This window comes from Schistocerca americana, chromosome 10, assembly GCF_021461395.2.
Source record: "Schistocerca americana isolate TAMUIC-IGC-003095 chromosome 10, iqSchAmer2.1, whole genome shotgun sequence".
Lineage (NCBI taxonomy): Eukaryota > Metazoa > Arthropoda > Insecta > Orthoptera > Acrididae > Schistocerca > Schistocerca americana.
Genome location: NC_060128.1, coordinates 201,449,002 through 201,466,710, shown reverse-complemented (window position 1 = coordinate 201,466,710; position 17,709 = coordinate 201,449,002). Strand labels below are relative to the sequence as shown.

At 45.5% G+C, this 17,709-nt stretch overlaps 1 protein-coding gene across 1 annotated transcript in view; it reads right to left on the bottom strand.

The window, feature by feature from the left end:
• Nucleotides 1-697: 697 nt before the first annotated feature.
• Nucleotides 698-17,709, bottom strand: part of LOC124552395 — a 73,191-nt gene continuing 56,179 nt past the window's right edge. The window contains exons 4-7 of the mRNA XM_047126655.1: nt 16,943-17,050; nt 9,947-10,127; nt 3,259-3,375; nt 698-880 (exon numbers count right to left, since the gene is read on the bottom strand). Of these exons, the coding sequence (XP_046982611.1) occupies nt 698-880; nt 3,259-3,375; nt 9,947-10,127; nt 16,943-17,050 (589 nt within the window). The remainder of the gene's footprint in view (nt 881-3,258; nt 3,376-9,946; nt 10,128-16,942; nt 17,051-17,709) is intronic.

Here is a 17,709-nt window from a genome sequence, read left to right as displayed (position 1 = left end):
CGCATACTCTAAGCCTAAAGTCACAAGAATCCGTGGCCACGTGTGCATCTGTGCTTGCTCCTCATGAGTTGGCTCGTGAACGACACTGACTGTTTCTGTCCCGCATCGTGGCTGGTGACGAGGCTAACGTAAGGGAAAGAAAGGAGTGGCCGAGCCCAAACAAAGCGGCGACAGAGACCTGCGTGCTTCCGCAAAAGATAGCGTTACACACAACAGCGGCGGTGTGGTGTACGACAAATTGCTTCCCGGAGGTGTTGCTGTCACGGCTGACATTTATTGTCAGCAGCTGAGACATCCTGCAGACAGAATCCGAGAACGACAACCGGGCAGACTGCGTGAAGTGATAACAACCCCCCCACATTCTGTTAAACTGAGAAAAACATTATGCACAGGAGTCGGGTTAGGAAGTCATTCCGCACCCAGCTTACTCGCCCCCCAGATTTTCACCTTTTCCACCCTCTATCGAACAACCTTCGAGGAACTTGAAGGCAGACTGTTCTAAACAGTGAAGAAGAACATATTATTGATGACTAAAGTCTTTGTTATGTGACAAACATTTCATATTTTTGGGCCGAAGGCACGTAATAATGTTTGAATGATATTTCTGACATTCTACTTTACAAACTTCTTTTACTTTATATTACCATCACGATTTCGGCCTTAAGGCATTATCGAGTACAACAATTTTTGGGTATAATTAGACTTTATAAAGTGATGTCATTGTCAAGATATCTGGATCTGGGTGTCCCAGTGTGTAGATTGGTACAAAATCGCTCGTGACACGAATGGCAGACACATGGAAAACATGTTCTGTATTCACTAAACAATTAAGCCCCGGAATGCACATCAGTACAGCAGCTACATTTGCAGTGAGCACGGCCTGAAAACATACAATATGTACTACAGTTTTATGGCTGGAAAGAGTGTTTGCCTCCTGTCTGCTGTACATTTAAGCGACTTTGCATTTATCCACACACTGGAACACCCAACTGGAGAGATCTTGACAATGACTTCACTTAACAAAGTCGGAGTATACGCAACACTGTTGTACCCGATAATGTGTTAAGGCCGAAATCGTGATGGTAATATAAAATAAAGAAGTTTGTATAATCAAATGGTGGAAATATCATTCAGTAATCTCGGTTATGTATATCTGTTACGTTTACTAAACTTAAAGAAAAATACTACAAACTTATGCACTGACCCAATATATTAATAACCTGGCAGACAATATTTAAAATCAGACCTTCGGCAGATAACGTAGTTACCTATAATGAAGTACACCTGAAATAACTCGCACAAATGTGCAGTAAGATCTCGATAAAATTTCAGAGTGGTGCAAAGGTTGGTTAGCAACTTGCTGTGAGTGTTCAAAAATCTAACGTTGTGCACTTCACAAACTGAAAAAATATAGTTTTTTTATGACTGCAATATCAGTGAGTTACAACTGGAATCGGTATAACATTACAGGTCGGGATTGATCTATGAGGTCTTGAATATCTTATTTGTATCTGTCATTTGGTATGGAGAAACTGAGATTTGGGGGATTTCTTTATATAGTTTCGCGTGATTAAGTCCCGACGCTATGCAAAGCTGTCGTTCAGTTACGTGCGATTTACGATCTGTTATGTGTTACTTTCCGATAATAAATCATATTTTTTCTGATTACCGTTAAAATATAATGACGATAAATGTTTGAGATCATTTGAAATAATATTTTAATAAATATGTATATGACGTGATGTCATTCGTTTACTCTTAGGGGAAAAAAAAGGAATGTTAATTGTGCGTTTATGGACGGTTAGTGTCGGGATAAGCGATTACGGTTCCAGAAATAATTGATTGAACGAAGTTCAGTCGCACACAGTCGTGTAGGGCGAATTATGACCTTGAAATTGGTCGCAGATGTACGCAGGTCAATTTCGTGACAGCTAGTAAGCGTCGCGAGTGTGTAGCTTTCGCGCCGCCGATGGTTTGCTTTAAACTCGGGAAAATACAATTTACGCGAATTTTTAAATTATCGCGAAAGTGTAGAATATTTGATGAGCCATTGTGGTGGACGTGAGTTTGGATAGAAAGATCAATTTCAAAATCCAATATAAGTCCTGTCGACCGAAGTAGCCTAGCAAACCAAAAGCTCATACGTGGTTATCAGCAGAAACAGTGTAATATTTTTCATGCACACGTTTACTCTCTACATCGAGGTGTGGACGATCTGTGGGCGCGAAATAAATATTTGAAAGCATTCGATTAAATAAAAAGGAAAAACATAAAGAAGTTTATTCGTATATTTTGTTATTTCACGAACAGTGATATTTTCTTATTTGCTTATAGTGATGTGCAGCCTTACGTATTATTAATATTGCGGCAGACTGATCGCAAGTGCTCTCGTTAGAAGTCGAGTTTTCGGCCCGATTAAGAGTAGCTGGTTGTTAAAGTCTCAGAGGTTAAGTGAAGAATAATATCACGCGTAAATAACGCAGCATGGAAACCCACTGTCTTTATACTATATTAAGCTAGCTATTCCGGAATCAGGTGATAACGTGGCCGTGTAGTTGTGTGTTGTCGACAATAAATAGGTAAACACTAACATAAACATTTCTCGTGCTGTGATATCGACGAGGGAAAGAAGAGACGACAACGACGACATACACGCACACACATGCACACGGTATACATACAACAACACGACGGACGTCACGGCGTATCGGTCACCTCACACAAATATGTGGGTGTAACGATTTTTACGGATGGGAAATGAAACGATCGCGCAGGCTCAGTCGCGTGCAAGGCGAGTGACGAGACTCGAGTGGACTGGTAGGACACCCTGTCCTGCAATCAGTCCACAAAGAAGACTGCTTGCAATACAGTAGTGCGACCTTACCTAGAATACTGCTCGAATGTGTGGGACCGGTACCGAGTAGATTTGGCTCACGGGTATGACCGAGGTGCCGATAAACCGAACGGGAGACGATTCGAGATGAGACACCGACTATCAGACAAAAGTCTCGAGAAACAGTACCGAGTGATGAAACTCGGCATGTACGCACGACTCCTACCGGGACAGCTAAGACGAGCCACACCGATTACAGCTCGCACGCGGCCACAGTGGTCATTCTTCGAGGAGAAGAGTGCGCAGTACAGCTGAGAGTGGGCTGGGCTGCCGACACTGACCTTGCGGACGCAGCGTCGCAGGCGCTGCGCGGGCGGCGTCGGCGGCTGCGGGGGCGGCGCGAGGGAGGCGGCGTCGGCGTCGGCGTCGGCCCTCTGCGGAGGCGGGCTGTAGGGGGGCGGGGCCGCGAAGTCGCGCGCCGTGAGGCCCCCGGGCACGCCCCCGAGCCGCGCCGTCTGTGGCGCCCACTGCACTTCCTCCACCTGCACAGCCGACTCCCGGCTCTGAAACAGCACCTCTGCAAGCAAGTCGGCAGATAGTCTGCGAGGGAAGGCCCATCTCCAGAAAAGAACCCCATATTGTGGTAGAATGAACGAACCAGTTGACCGTGGCACTCGTGTTCAAAAGTCGAGCCCAAACTCAGATAATTGTACATTTCACATTCTCGGTCATAATTTTTTTTTTATTTTATTCGAACAAACGAGTGTTTTCAGTGTTACAGCCATTGTCATATCTATGAGAGGAAAATAAGTACGTGAAATACCGACCTATAAAATACACGCGGAAGAGACATACGCTAATTACCTTCTACGGTAATGACCCATTATTCACGTACCACTTGTACTGTCAATCAGTAGAATTAATGGCTACGTGTGCTCTTTGTCTCTGCTTTGTAAGATAATGGGCTGACTTGTTTTTGTGTGTACGTAACAGGTTCCAGTTCGTGTTTTTCTGATTCAGACGTAGCTTCATTTTCCTCATTACAGATCTGACGAGTGCTGTAAATGAGAAATAAATTCTCTCTTCAAATAAAGTAAAACAGCCCGAGACTGTGTACTCTGCAATATATTTACTCGGGCGACCAGTCTCCCACAAAGGACGGGCAGATCTCACGTTTTCATGTCCAAAACAGAATTTTTTGACGATAGGTTACTACCAAATATTTCAGCCAATACGAAGTCTCAAACGAGCACCGAGTGCGATTTGCTCGCGGAGGGGAGTAAAACCCACCCGCCACATCGAAGGCAGTTACGCAGCTGTGAGTGAAGTTTCACGACACGTACGACCTCGACAAGGAAAAAGACCCGTCACCTGAGCGACAGGAAACGGGCCGGGGTTCCCGACAGAGAGTCGTTCGCACAGTAGAGTCGACGAGACGGTAGTGGAGTGTGAGGCGCGAGAAACGTCAAGGAGCGCCAGGCAGCAGTTGGAAGGTCAGAGTGCACAGCGCTTGAGTAGAGTTCTGTTAGTGGAGTACCTTGCGAGGTGTACACGGCCAGTGGTGGTTGCCGTGAGCTCAGGTTGTTGCTGTAATGTATGACTTGTTTCTGTCAATAAAAAACTAAATGTTCAGTTCTGTCAGCTGATTTCGTATACCAGGGTACCGAGTGTGAGATCCTGTAGCATTTCTACCCTACAAGTTTGCTACACTCTCTATGAAGGTTTCAACCGTAAATGCAGTAATGACAACTTGGTGCAAACGTGACAGACTAATCTGTGACAGGAGGAAAGGTCGTACGGTAGTGACGCGTGCCCGTCGGAAGTGGAGCCAAATTTTGGAGAATGTGAACATTAGTACCGCTACCAAATTCCAGGAATGCACGCGACAGCTAGTGTTAACATTCCACTCGGTGGCAACCTCTGCGGCACACACGTGTGGTGACGTACACCATCGCAGACTGAGCCACAGCAGTGCCTCATTTCCCCGGAAAGACGGTCACTTCTGGCTCGCCGTACGGGTCCCACGTACGACAGTCTATAGACTCGGCAAACGGAGAAGCGACGCGACACGACACAACTACGGGGACTGTAGGTTACACCGCAGCTAAAGTGATCGACAAGTCTCTGGCCTGCTTTGTAGTAGAGGAAGCCTGCCCTGATCACACTGTTGCAAAATAGGTACAGGACCTTCATCATCGCCACAGTTCGATTGATTGAAGCCCATATCTGGTTTTATATAAAACAACTGCATTGCCTTGCACTGTGAAAGTACAGTGTCGGTTTTTCCTTACTGCAACGTACAGATTAAGCTCCTGTGATCTGCTCGTCTTTCGTTAGCGTATATCCCGACTCTTTTCTCATCTCTGAAGGTTCTCTTCTCGACGAGATCTACCGGACACGAGTGGGTGAGTGAGTGAATGATCGGATGAATGATTGAACGAATGAGTTACAGTTCGAGTCAGACTCGATTGCCGGTATGCACTTGTACTGTCGAATCATTATTACAGTTACCTCCTCACTACAAAATTAGTCACGTGAATGTAATTCCATTTAACGCTTTCATCATTTACTGTTCCACCAAATACTTACCACCAGACACTGTAAACCTACAATCTGTGCTGTACAGCTGCCGACAGTGGAAGTATTTTAAGCTGAGTTAATGAGGCTCTTCTTGCCCTTTTTTATATTATATCTGAGGTTCATTGTTATGTCACCTGTTTGAGTGTAAATGTAGTCTGATGTTTCTGAAGCTGCTGTTTTCTGAAAAACTGAAAATTATAATAAGTAACTTTGGAAAAATTCTGCTCTAAATGCCATTCAGTAGTGTGTTTGAGACATATAATTACACTTGCCTGTTCACAGGGAAGATGATGTGGAAAAAAGAAAGGAGTTTAAATGGGATGGGGCAAATGTACTAGGCAGGCAGGAAATTATGTCTTTAGAACAAGACTGGAGGCTTACATGTCTGTAGTCATTTGTTATAAAAATGTAATACAATACTGGAAATTCGTGTGTGGGATGTATGCAAAGAAAAGAGGACAAATAATCACTGACTGTCTAGTGCAAGTGTCAAATGATACGTATGCTTGTAGTAACTCGACTCACCACCTTTCATTCATGCAAGAAGTGTGTCGTCCTAGCACTGCAGCGCAAATGGCTCGAGGGACTGACTCTGGCGGAGTTTGTGAGACGATCGAGGTAGAGGCGAGAGGGAGCATACGAGAGCATTATTTAGTGAATCTGTTTTTTGTACGATTCTGTATACGACGATAAAAGATAACAATAATAGTGAAGTATTATGCATAGCTCAGTCCTATGATTTTCTTCGTTCCATCGTTATGTATTGCACAATTTTTTCTCTATTGAAGAAAGAACAGAACAGTTCTACCGGCTGTGTTTGTGAGTCATCCATTCTTAAACTCTATTCAATTTTTGAAGATAAATAGTTTCCTCGGCCAACAAGACAATTCTTTACACAGTTTAAACTGTGTCTGCCCCACTGATGGCAGTGCTATTAGCACGACCCAGATTTTAATGACTAGTCAAATATTTTTCCTTAAGTTTAGGGCGAATCTTGCAATAATTTATGCACAAGTCCGAGTACTTTTGGTGTAGAAAAATGTGTTTTTATTGTCCATACATGACCACGAGGTCATATTTTGGCCAACTTTTGCCAGAAATGCATATATTGTCATATCTTTAAGGACACAAGAATATAGCACGAAAATGTTGCTCATGTGACGACGTGCCAAGTGATATTGTCTCAAATAAACACAACAATTACTACGAAGCTTTATTTGTCAGGACTATAGTGGACAAGAAGCGTTAACACAGTAGTCAGTTTGCGCAGGGTCGACAACACGCCCACGGTGGCTGCTTCCGATGTAATAACGCTCTTCAGTTGGAATACAAACTCAGTTCGGTTCAATATGCCGAAAGCAAGTGGTCCAACAGCACAAAGTAGCGAAGTTTTGTTCGTGATTTTGGAGAGAAGTTTTTCAGCACTTATTAGGAAATATTATTTTGTAAACTACGTGAAGTTGAAGTTAGTGCAGAAAAGTGCTTTAATGTGCAACAACGCTTGAAGGCCACCAAACACAGCAGCTGTGTGAAGAGAAGTGCTGAAAATGACAGCAGACAAACGCTGTTATCTTGGCGCACAAGTCTATCTTGAATTGTTCAATCGTTCTTCGAGGACTCTGGTGAGACGACAGTGCCTCGCAATGTAAGCTGCCGAATCCACACTTCTGACAGTTCTCGGAGAAGTGCACGACAGATCCAGTCGTAGATGAATCTATACTGAACGAGAACTACGTATCCGTGTGCAAAGAGGAGGTGCTCCACGATATATGAATTTGTGCCGCTTTTCACAAAAGGTCTAATATATCGAGGAAAATTATCATTTTTTGAAAATATAATTAGATAAATAAAAAATCTACCCCTTTTCCTAGACCTCTCCAGTCCTTTTACTTAACTCCTCTTATTTTTTTGCCCTTCAACCCTTCCTGCCACCACGCGGTGAGCACATGTATTATATGAACTACAGGTTTGGATGTCCGCAGGTGTAACAAACCAATACGGGTGGGCACTATGTTGCAAATACTGCTTTTGGTGTTCTAAAAGTTGACAGGCCTGGAGAAATGTTCCTCCTAATGCACGAAGCGCTAGAGAGAGTAAATGACTCGACAGTGATCATTTTGTGTGACAACTCTGTGAAGCTACTGTGGCCAGATGGTGTGATCAAAGACAGTGTCTTGCTATCTTGTAACACACAGCTAAATCAGCCAAGGGGCTCCAGACTCCGTATCCCAGTATGTCACTCGCCTTCCACACGCGTTACAAAATTACAGAGTTGCAATTAAATTAGCCCGGTGTGGGCAAATTAATTTCCAGTGCCCCCCCCCCCCCCCGCCCCCCTCAGCCTGTTCTGACACGATGGGGCTCTTGGCTCAATGCTGCAGAGTACTGCTGCACCAAAATAAAGACTTCAGTGAGCTTGGCAACAATTAATCAAAACTGTGACAGAGGTACTGCAGGGACGTTGTCCAGGAACTCGGCACATATCGATGCCAACTTATTGGTGGTATCCGAGCCACCACACAGCTGAAAGCTGCTGGAGCTCAACTGTGTGACATGCAGCACCTGCAGAGTGAGCTGGGTCCATCTCGTGGTTGTTTGGTTGGCAAAGTGAACAACAAACTGCAAAGTGCTCTCCAGCAGAATACTGGATATTCCACAATGTGCAGAATAGTGACATTTAAAGACAGTGAACCAAAGCCGGCCTGCAGACACCTCACCACCTTCGAACACACTCCTGTGACACGGAAAGGAGCATTCCCAGGTACAAAATTATCCTCACCGACAACCCGTAGTGTTTGAAAATGGAAAACCTGCAAATACACCTTGTGATCCAGTGCAATTCTGCAGAAACTGAAGACTGATGGGACATGCATTTGTAGATATTTCAAAACTAAGTGCTGGTAGGTTTGGAGTTAGTCGTCGTGTACGCTTGCTCGTGTGAATGTGTGTTTTGTTTTCTGAAGAAGGCTTTGGCCGAAAGCAAAGTGTGTCAGTGTTTTCGTTGCGACTGTCTGGAACTCGATGTTTCATCTTTACGGCGAGTAGTAATGTATACTTTTCCTAATATTTTTGTTTTCAAATAAACTTTATGAAATCTTATTTTACGTTCATATTTATATATTCTTTACGCCACAAGTGACTGCATATTTTTTTTTGTCATTAAAACCTGGGCCCTAGTTACTACATACGGAAGACGTGCACGGATGTCCATCTGGAAGGAGGGACCATCCCATCGTTTGCATCGTGTGTTTGTGTACACAGCGGGAAACGTTAATCTGCACGACTGCATGTGCCATTCTCCAGTGTCTCGCCACTGCGGTATCTCATTTAGTTTTACGGTGGCCGGCAATCGATTTGCGGACACATTGCTGCTACTGATTAGTATTACTTTTTTCTGTTCTTTCTGCTTTTACATTTCTGCATCACAGTGTTAACATATTGTTTAGTAGTAAAACATGTATAGAGGTTGATTCACGAAGTTACGCGAATGTTTCAATATGTTATTCGACAAGTAAAACTAAAGAAAGTTCATATAAACATAGGTCCGCAAATGTTTAGTTTCGGAGTTACGGCTAATAAAAGATTTGCCAGAAATTTAGCAAGTATTTCAAGACACTTGTAGCTCCTGTCAGTTGCCAAGAACTTAACTTTGCGGTGAGACTGCCGCGACGTCTGTTAACAGTTTCCAGTGCATTTCTATGTCCACACGTAAGTAACTGCGCCAATCTTCTCGTTGCTGCTGTAGTTCTCAGAAAAATTCTCGTGGGAGAACGTCCCTCTCTTCAACCGTGTACCGGGAACATGGTGAACGAGGGCTGACTTCTTCAATTTAACACCACATGGCGCTTCCGTCGTCATACCAGTTCTTCCTCCGTGACTATTTTGGGACGACTTAGCGAAAGTTTTAATGCTGTAGCGCACGATTTGTGTCAGTTCTGTCGTCACTCTTACGTGATCGTAGAAGCAGACTAACGACAAAACGTTACGCGTAGACAGATTCCGGTAAAATATCGAGAGGCGGAGGACGGACAGTAATCACTGTCACAGGGAAACACACACACCATTCATCCACACAAGCAAGCAAGTGCGCCCCCCCCCCCCCCCACCCACCCTACACACACACACACACACACACAGACACACACACAGAGACTAGACTGCCATATCTGGGAGATTCTGGTTCGAGTTGCCGGAGTTGGTGGTCGTGTGGGTGGGGGGGGGGAGGGGGCACTTGCTTGCTTGTGTGGATGAATGGTGTGTGTGTTTCCCTCTTTCTTTTCCCCGATGAAGTGCGCCTGTCTGCAGCTCGTGGTGGCACCTATACAGTAAGTGGTGATCTGCCTTTTCCTGCATTGTCGATATTCCAGCCTGGAGTATCCATTGTTTAATATTACTGACAGAATTTCAAATTTCTGATGACAAATCTGAACTAGCAAAACTGCTACGAGAGTCCTTGTTACTGTTCCCAAAGTCAACGTCAGAGAGGGGAAACACAATGAGAGTGGTACAGTGCAGAAGATGATCGGCTCTTACCACGGCCTCGGAGTACGGGGGCGGCTTCTCGACGGCGAAGTCCCGGGCGGCCTCTTCGTAGCGCGGCGGTCTGTCGCGCAGCCGCTCCACCACGAACACCTGCTGCGAGCTGAGGCTGGCCGCGTCGTCCAGCAGCTCCGCCCCCGCCCCCGCCGCCGCCACGCGCCGCCGCCGCAGGCGTCTGCGCACACGGGTCACTTACACGGCTGTACCTCTACTCTGAGGCGAGGTGGCAGATATAGGACGGCGAAAAGAATCTGCCAGTTATTGTAATTCTGTCGGAGACAGCAAAGGATTGCAAGAGCAGTTGAACAGGTCGCCTGCCGACCAACAAAAAGAATTGAATGTTATCAAAGCGATTGCGGTTGATAATGGGTACAATCAGAATATGATTGATTACTTGTTCAGTAAGAAAACTTCCCAAAACTGTTTGACTTTGAGCAACAACCTCCCCACTGATTGCAAAGAAGCTAAAAAATTTATTTCTATTCCTTTCTTGGGTAATATATCGTATAGGATAAAACGTCTTCTAATGAAAAAATATAACTGTAACGTCTCCTTCTCTACAGATAGCAGTTTAAAAAGAAATCTTGTACATTCAGTAGAGATTGCCGGCGACTGGTTTTCCAATTCAGGGGTCTACAAACTAACCTGGAATAACTGTCGCTCATTTTACATTGGTCAAACAGGCAGAGCTGTGAAAACAAGATATAAAGAACACCTATTAGGTAAAAAAGGAGCGAATATACACAGCTCTACTTTTGCTGAACACCTCTTGACAGCCGGTCATACGCCTAAACATTTAGAAGACACTGTTATCCTACACAGAGAAGTCAAGGGGCATAGATTAGATCTGTGGGCAGAGTTACAAATTTTCAAACATCTAGAGCTCAAAGACGGTAATATACTGAACGACCAGTTGAACCTTGCTTGTAGGCAATTTTTCGAAGGCTTTAAACCTGTATGTTTATGGTATAACATTAATGCTGGTTAACCTTAGTGGTCCATTTCCTCAGGAAGCTACGATGCACCTTCAATGCTTTAAGCTCACTACCCTTTATGTAATGTGGATTTCTCACGATGTATGTTTGCCACTACATCGGCCCTTATGTGATTTAGTCTGGCTCTAAAACTTTAGTTCCCTGTGAATGTGTATTAACTGGGTTGTGTACCAGTGTTCGTAATTCTATCTTGACAAGAGCCATTATTGTCAATTTTAAAGTTCTGACATATATACCGTTTGTGGGCTTCGCTAATATAGTAATGTAATTTTTATATTTTGGCTGTATATGCCACTGGGCGTAATTCTCTCGGCGATAGCGCCACCTGCTTTTTTGATGTATTACTACATTATTTGTACCAATGCTCCCAAACTGTTATAACGGGAGTGTTAAACGCCTTCCTTCTTTTTTATTGTTACTTTACCTAAGGACGTTATTAATACTGATAATTTACACGTTGCCTTTGTACGCCAATTAGCACACGGTTCTCGCCATGAGCGCCACCTGCCCTGGCCGCAGAGTAACTACGCTCGCCGATTACACTCAGTCAATTGTGACCTCTGCAAGATCCATGAGCTGTTTTATATTTACGTGACAAACCCTAATTCTAGGGCTATATTTCATTTTGAAAAATGGATCTATGCCGACATTTGTAAAAACGGCGATGGTACATTAGTCCTTACTAATGTAAAATTGTAAGTACCAGTCGTCGTTCTCATATTTGTGTAATGCAAGAGCTCTCTAATTTGTGTTAAAATTCATTCTCGACTTAAGTTTCATACTTTTCTAATGTAATCTATGATGTTCATTGTCCTTAGGTCAGCTTCTGCAGAAGACAAATTTATATTTGTTGGAACCTAGGTAAAGAATTCTTTATCCATTGCAACTGGTCGGCTGTTTATAATTTTATTACGTGAAACCGTTGCTGTTGTGCAGCTATGTTTAAACTACAGAATGGATAGTGTTTTGAAAAGAAAATAAACGATGCTGACCTGCATCTGCCACTTGCAAGATATCGTGTACAAATCGAGTAAGCTTAATTTAGTGAAAATGATGGCCCTCGAGTGGACGACATTCCCTCGAAGTTATTTAAATCCTCGAGAGACAAAACTATTCCACTCGGTGTGCGACACATCTGAGACAGATGAAATACTCTCAGACTTAAACAAGAATTATTCCCATTCCAGAGAAGACAGATGTGAATAGTACTGACACAAATTATTTACACGAGAATCAAAAAAACTATTAGAAACTGATCTTGCGGATCGTGAGCTCGAGTTCCTGAGACCGAAAGAGTACACGTGGCAATACTAACTCTACAACTTACCGTGTAGGTTGAAGAAAAGTAAATCTGTGCTTATAATGTATGTAGACTTGGAGAAAGCTTTTGGTAATGTTTACACGAATACACGCCTCGAAACGATGAAGGTCAGGAATAAAGGACTGTGAGTGAAAAGTTATCTGCAGCTTGTGCAGAAACCAGATTGCAGTTCTGATATCCAAAGGACACAAAAGTGAAGTAGTGGTTGGCTAGGGAGTAGCAGTCCCTCCCTGTGTTATTCCGTCTGTACATACAGCAGTCATTGAAGGAAAGCCAGGAGAAACGTGGAACGGATATTAAGGTTCTGGGAGAAGAAATAAAAAAAATTACAGTTTGCCAGTGACATTGTAATTCTGTCAGAGACAGTAAAGGATTGGAAGAGCAGTTGAACAGAACGGATAGGGTCGTGAAAAGAAAGTAAAATATGTTAACCTGCATCTGCTATTTGCAAGATATTGGGTACAAATCGAGCAAGCTTAATTTCGCACAAATGATGTTTCCTGAATGCACGTTCCTGCACGACATCGGAGATGGTGCTCGCACCGTACGTGTGACACGCTGTATAGAGTGTAAGATATAAGAGAGTGGAAGTATGGAAAGCAGACAAGTGTCTGTGTTTTGGTGTCTCTTACAGTGCTCTTCTGTGTGAAATCTTGAATGTCAGTAATCCAAAATTCTTTCCGCCTATCTTCAGTCTGGAGAACTGAATGTATACGAATCAGCAGATTATATAATAACGTCGTGGCGGTAACAATCCGCCCGAATGAGAGTTTCTCATCGGCAGCTGTATGCACAGCAGTCTCTCCTCCAGGTTTAGTGCCAATTTGTTCTCACCATTATTTTGTGTCACCCACTACCGTAGTTTCTCTATAATATAAATTACATGCCACATCTGTCTTCTTTTGTTGGGAGTCGGGGGTGGGCAGATGGCGGGGCATTAAATCAAATAATTGAATAGAAAAGTTTATAGGCTTGTATAGTGGACTTACGTGGCACCTGTCTTGTTTTGAACTTCACTAATTGATTAACAGGTACGTGTGAAGGAAAACATTGTAAATCTAAATCTCTAATCTCTGTACTCTTTGTCCGATATATATACAGGGTGAGTCAGGAGGAAAGGTACATGCTTTGAGGCGTGATAGTATTAATGATTTTGAACAAAAAATCTTCATATTGACCTATGCACTATTGCGAATGGTTTCTCAAATAGAACACATTTATTATCACTTTTGTAAGTTCTTCTCGAATAACTTCAGAACCGCACCCTCCGACGAAAACATGTATTAGTACACAATTAAGCTAAATTAAGTTTGCTACAAAGAAAAGTCCTGTTTATTTTTTGTCTAGGACTAACAGTTTGCACGAAGATATCGCGAGAATATTGAAAATCTCGTGTGATGCGCGTGGGCTGCAACTTAGGTGCTTTCTGTAGGCCACTTTGAGGTAGTTTTCCGACTCGATAGACCACGAGCGTGGTACGTTGTAAACAGTGACAATGAGTAATGCTGAAAATAAATAAAAATGTACATTAAAAGTGTTCGGAATAGAGCATATATCCACGTCAAGTTTTTTGCTCAGAATCACTATGACCCGTCAAAACACGTACCTGTTCTCCTCACCCACCCTGTGTATACAGTTGGTGGGTTCTGAACGTTATCTTCTTTCTTGACAGACAGTTGGTGGGTGATATCAGACAACTATTTTTCTGACCCATCAAAGTTTTGCAAAGGCGTACCGTACACACGTATCGTTTACTTCAGTTATCATTGTTGCACAGTGTCGAATGCCCACTGGAAGTTTAAGAAGACATTTTTATGTGCCTTTTTTTTAATGGCGATATGTGATTTGTCGTTTCGGTAATATACACTCCTGGAAATTGAAATAAGAACACCGTGAATTCATTGTCCCAGGAAGGGGAAACTTTATTGACACATTCCTGGGGTCAGATACATCACATGATCACACTGACAGAACCACATGCACATAGATACAGGCAACAGAGCATGCACAATGTCGGCACTAGTACAGTGTATATCCACCTTTCGCAGCAATGCAGGCTGCTATTCTCCCATGGAGACGATCGTAGAGATGCTGGATGTAGTCCTGTGGAACGGCTTGCCATGCCATTTCCACCTGGCGCCTCAGTTGGACCAGCGTTCGTGCTGGGCGTGCAGACCGCCTGAGACGACGCTTCATCCAGTCCCAAACATGCTCAATGGGGGACAGATCCGGAGATCTTGCTGGCCAGGGTAGTTGACTTACACCTTCTAGAGCACGTTGGGTGGCACGGGATACATGCGGACGTGCATTGTCCTGTTGGAACAGCAAGTTCCCTTGCCGGTCTAGGAATGGTAGAACGATGGGTTCGATGACGGTTTGGATGTACCGTGCACTATTCAGTGTCCCCTCGACGATCACCAGTGGTGTACGGCCAGTGTAGGAGATCGCTCCCCACACCATGATGCCGGGTGTTGGCCCTGTGTGCCTCGGTCGTATGCAGTCCTGATTGTGGCGCTCACCTGCACGGCGCCAAACACGCATACGACCATCATTGGCACCAAGGCAGAAGCGACTCTCATCGCTGAAGACGACACGTCTCCATTCGTCCCTCCATTCACGCCTGTCGCGACACCACTGGAGGCGGGCTGCACGATGTTGGGGCGTGAGCGGAAGACGGCCTAACGGTGTGCGGGACCGTAGCCCAGCTTCACGGAGACGGTTGCGAATGGTCCTCGCCGATACCCCAGGAGCAACAGTGTCCCTAATTTGCTGGGAAGTGGCGGTGCGGTCCCCTACGGCACTGCGTAGGATCCTACGGTCTTGGCGTGCATCCGTGCGTCGCTGCGGTCCGGTCCCAGGTCGACGGGCACGTGCACCTTCCGCCGACCACTGGCGACAACATCGATGTACTGTGGAGACCTCACGCCCCACGTGTTGAGCAATTCGGCGGTACGTCCACCCGGCCTCCCGCATGCCCACTATACGCCCTCGCTCAAAGTCCGTCAACTGCACATACGGTTCACGTCCACGCTGTCGCGGCATGCTACCAGTGTTAAAGACTGCGATGGAGCTCCGTATGCCACGGCAAACTGGCTGACACTGACGGCGGCGGTGCACAAATGCTGCGCAGCTAGCGCCATTCGACGGCCAACACCGCGGTTCCTGGTGTGTCCGCTGTGCCGTGCGTGTGATCATTGCTTGTACAGCCCTCTCGCAGTGTCCGGAGCAAGTATGGTGGGTCTGACACGCCGGTGTCAATGTGTTCTTTTTTCCATTTCCAGGAGTGTATTTACGCTCTTAATGGGGGGAGGGTACACCACAAAGAAATTATCCGAGTGGAACGGAGATGTATACAGAAAAACAAATCGTTACAATTGAACAAAAACTGGACGATTCAGTCAAGAGAAAGAGCTTCACAAGTTGGGCAAGTCAGTAACGCGTCGGTCCACCTCTGACCCTAATGCGAGCAGTTATTCAGGTCGGCGTGGATCGGTAGACTTGTTATATGTCCCCCTGAGGGTTATCGTGCCAAATTTTGTCCGATCGGCACATCAGATCATCAAAATCCCGAGCCGGTCGGAAGATCTGCGCATAATACTCCAAGTGTTCTCAGTCGGGGAGGATCTCGTGACTTTGCCGGTCGAGACAGCCTGAAGGCGAACACTAGAAACTCGTCCCGTACGAACGGGCGTTATCTTGTCGAAATACAGGCCCGGGAAGCGACGCCAGTAAGGGCGACGATACGGGGCACAGGACGCTGTCGGCGTACCGCTGTGCTGTGGGGACGCCGCGGGTGGCGGCCGAAGGGGCCTCGCCGTGGGAAGAACTGGCCTGGCCTGGCGCCCCAGAGCGTCACTCCCAGTGGCAGGCGGCAGGCGGCAGGCGGCAGGCGGCAGGCGGCAGGCGGGTCGGTACCCCCACCGCTGACCAGGGCACCCGTGCACACGCCTCTGGCGGTCACTGCGGGAGTCATTTCTGAAGACAATTCCGTTCCAGCCAACGACATTCTGAGCCAAAGAAGCGTCTGGAGATACCGCGGGCAGCGTTGGCAGTCCGATCTGAGTGTCGGCCGTGCCGTGGCCCGACAGCCGGGAGTCGGGGTCTGCAGGAGCCCTTCGGTCGTCACCTGTGGCGCCCTCAACAGCACAGTGGTATGTCGAGGATGTTCTGTGCGCCGTTACGTTGCCATCCCGGGCTCATATTGAACGCTCGCAACCGACAGCAGTTTCTACTGCTCGTCTTCGCGCTTGCCGAACCCCACCTCGGCCGGCGAGGCCACCGGGTCTCTGCCTAGTTCAGAACATTTGGAGCACTGTGTGCAGGGCCCGTCAACCAATTCGGGATTCTGAGGATCTAAGGCGCCAATTGGACAGAATTTGGCACGATATCCCTAAGGAGGACATCCGACAACTCTGTCAATCGGTGGCGAGCCAAATAACTGCTCGCGTATTTGTGGAGGTCTTTCTGTTGGATGAATCGTACAATTTTTCTGAAATCCTACTCTTTTGTTTGTCTGTACACGAGCATCACATCTACCAATTTGCTTCCCCTTTTTTTAGAGTGTATATTCAGCCAGGAATGCGCTATATTTTTGTGCGTGTCCAAGAAATGTGTGAAATGACCCATTTTATTGTTTTAAATTTAAATTTCGGTCGAGTATGCTCTGTACTGTACCTTGCACATATTTTCCACAGCAAGCTCAGCAGAGCTACACAAGTGACAAAGACGGCAACTCCTAAAACTGCTTGGGCTACGATCTTCAGCTCCTCGTCTGTTAAAAACCTGAAACGAGACATATTTGGCAAACAGCCACATTAGTACTAGAATTTACTGGTGACCTCTGCTAAAATCGACTGTTACATACACAATAAAACACACACACACACACACACACACAAGGAAAAGCGACTGCCGGCCTCCATTGCTACAGTGGTGACAGGACTGACACGTGCAACCTGGAGTTCTGTGCTTCCTGTAAATGTGAGACAAACTCCGGGGTCACGAGGCAGTCTGAAGGCAGCCCACTACTGGAGCACGGTTCGCAGTCTCGTAAAGCTACTGTTTGTGCCGCCGGTGCGCTGCCGGCATACCGTCCAGTAAAGTGTCTTTTGACAGCTTCGAAATGCCGGGACCGGCCGGCAAGTATCGTGACTGGAAGTTAACTTATATTCTACAAGCCTGCAGCGTGATTCCGACATCCGGCACAGACTGCCGCCCGGCCCTTGCTCTGATTTGCTTCACCAGTCTGTGTGTTCTTAACTTTTATTTCTGAGTGTCACTTAACTAGTGAGGTTCCAGAATGAATTTGCAGGTGATAGGCAGTAATTTTATCTTAATCCGTAGCAAAGTCAGTCGAGAAACTTACTACTGTCTTCCACATACAACTTACCTAATAAACATGTTGTCGGAATTATAGAAGTAGACTGTAGGTCTCTTATTTC